The sequence below is a fragment of the Octopus sinensis genome, linkage group LG7 (assembly GCF_006345805.1).
Source record: "Octopus sinensis linkage group LG7, ASM634580v1, whole genome shotgun sequence".
Classification (NCBI taxonomy): domain Eukaryota; kingdom Metazoa; phylum Mollusca; class Cephalopoda; order Octopoda; family Octopodidae; genus Octopus; species Octopus sinensis.
In genome coordinates, this window is record NC_043003.1 from 1178047 (window position 1) to 1180546 (window position 2500).

Consider the following 2500-nt stretch of genomic DNA (forward strand, 5'->3'; position numbering starts at 1 on the left):
AAAACTATGAGGTATACGGCTTGAGTTCGAATCCAGCCAAGGTCAACCAATCAACCGAGGTAAACCAAGGCACCCAGTCAAGTGTTGAAGTCGATTTAATATTCCTATAAAGCATCCTGTGAATTTTTGATACAAGCCTTAGGAAAGTAGATCTCAAAGCAGGTTGCTGTCTCCATATTATTAGTTTGTGACTCTGGTGTATCTACTACCCTGTATTTTCTGAGTCACCCGCTAGCTTTTGTTAAAGCATGTCTGTAGGAGAAGGCACCATTGTGTCCACAGCTATGCCAGCAGTATAAGTAGGTGAGTGACCTGGGTTTAACAGACTTGGGAGAAGGATCTGCGAAGAGTTGAAGTAAATGAGGTCGGAAGAGAATTCGGAGCCCCATTCGCCCCGAAGAGAACTTGAAGACACGACGAATGGGTGGTGTGAGGCGCCCGATACAACCATGTGAAGTAAAGGTAATCCTCAGGACATTAACTGTCTCGATTCCCAGGACACCTTGGGCCGGTTACCCGGTTTCCATGGCATCGTTGAGATCACAACATTCCCCTTGAATGGGGTGCGAGTCTGTTGCAGGGTTGTTTCTCATTTACAGCTGAATGGACTGGAGCAACGTGAAATGATGTGTTTTGCTCAAGAACTCAACGCACCGACCCGTCCGGGAATCGAAACTATAGTCTTATGTTCATGAGTCCAACACCCTAACCACCAGGCCACGCGCTTTCACACACACACACACCACACACCATGAGTATGGGAATAAGCATTCATCGATTCATGCAGTCATTGAAAACTTGCGAGCCGCGGGTTTTCTGAACGGAAAATCACCTTGAATGTTTTTTTTTCTAGTACCGCGGCCCGCATAATGATGAGCCGTGTCTCATGCGGCCCGCTTCTCGAAAAACACGTTGCCCATTCCTGTATTCAGGGATAATTAGATTGAGCTTTTAACCACAGTTAAAAGTCTCTTTGCAAGAAAGCAGAAAAGAGAACGGTATACGAACTTGCGCCATATTTAGCGGATAAACGGACATATTTTCAACTTGACTCAGATGTAGCAACGAAACAAAACAAAACAAAAAGTGTAGGTGAACTTAACTTTGAAATGAGTTTAAACACTGGGCAATCAATAAACTACAAACAAACCCTTTGCCGATGATGACAATAGGATTTCGTGTGGGAATATTTACAACTAGGACTGTTGTTGGAAACAGGACAATGCTGTGCATGTTGATATGGGAATATGTGTTATTATTAAAGCTTTTATGAATCTGGCGAGAGGGAGAGTGGGGGGGGGGGGCGGTTGGTTGTAGAAGGAAAGGCAGATCGAATCTAAAGGAAAGACAGCGTTGACATTTATGCGCACATTTGTGTAGAAATATCAACATTGAAAGTGGAATACACTGAATGTGATTCTCTAGAATGAAATTATATTTGACGAAAATATACAATGAATTAATATAGATATCAGCTCTCTCCCTCTCTCTCTCTCTCTCTCTCTCTCTCTCTCTCTCACTCACTCACTCACTCTCTCACACGCACACAAACACGCGCGCGTTCGTGTGTAGGAGGAATTCGTGTGTATCGCCACGGGTATATATATGCACGTTTGTATGTGTGTGTGTATATATATATAAAATTATGTATGTATTTGTGTGTATATATGAACATTATTGCTAATACACCAATCTATAGGTGAAGATATATATTGTATGTATATATTAATATGTATATGTATGTATATACGTGTGTGCTTATGTGTGTATATCTATTTAAACGCACACATTTATGTATGTATGTATAACATATCATATATTATATATATATATATATATATATATATATATATATATAATATATATATATATATGTACTCATGTACATTTATGGATATAGACAGATAAGATCGATAATTCGATATACACCTGCGTATCTGTGTATGTATATATGTATGAATATATATGGATAAGCATTTATGTATATACGTTTATATGTAGACGTGTGTGTGTGCGCAAGCAAACTCACACACACACATCTAGAATATATATATATATATGAAGAGAACAACAGAAAATGGATGTCGTGAGACAATTCGATATAGAAGCGTACAAACAGGTAAACCAGCAACAGATAAATATACAGAGAAAGAACTATATAGAGATAGGCAGACTTACTTCCTTGAACCGACCACACCATCGCTAAGAATAGCAGAAAATATGTAATATTCCTCTCTGCCATGTTTATGCAAAAGCGACGGCGATATTCTGTTTTCAGTTTTACTTAAAATAATTCTGTTTCAAAGTCTAAAAAAAAATCGTGTATTTCACGTTTGTTGTGCGGTGGTAGTTTGTTGTCTGGAAAATGCACCGCACATATGGATAGAGAAGTGAGAGAGAGAGAGAGAGAGAGAGAGTGGAAGACAGGTGCGAGAGAGAGAGGGGGAGATACAGACGAGAGATGTAAGGCGACGGCGACAGCGGCGGCGGCGGCAACTTC

At 40.0% G+C, this 2500-nt stretch overlaps 1 protein-coding gene across 1 annotated transcript in view; it reads right to left on the bottom strand.

Moving 5' to 3' along the window:
- LOC115214096 overlaps nucleotides 1-2429 on the bottom strand; it is a 98606-nt gene extending 96177 nt beyond the window's left edge. The window contains exon 1 of the mRNA XM_029783149.2: nucleotides 2179-2429. Within this exon, the coding sequence (XP_029639009.1) occupies nucleotides 2179-2242 (64 nt within the window). The 5' untranslated portion in view covers nucleotides 2243-2429. The remainder of the gene's footprint in view (nucleotides 1-2178) is intronic.
- Nucleotides 2430-2500: the final 71 nt, after the last annotated feature.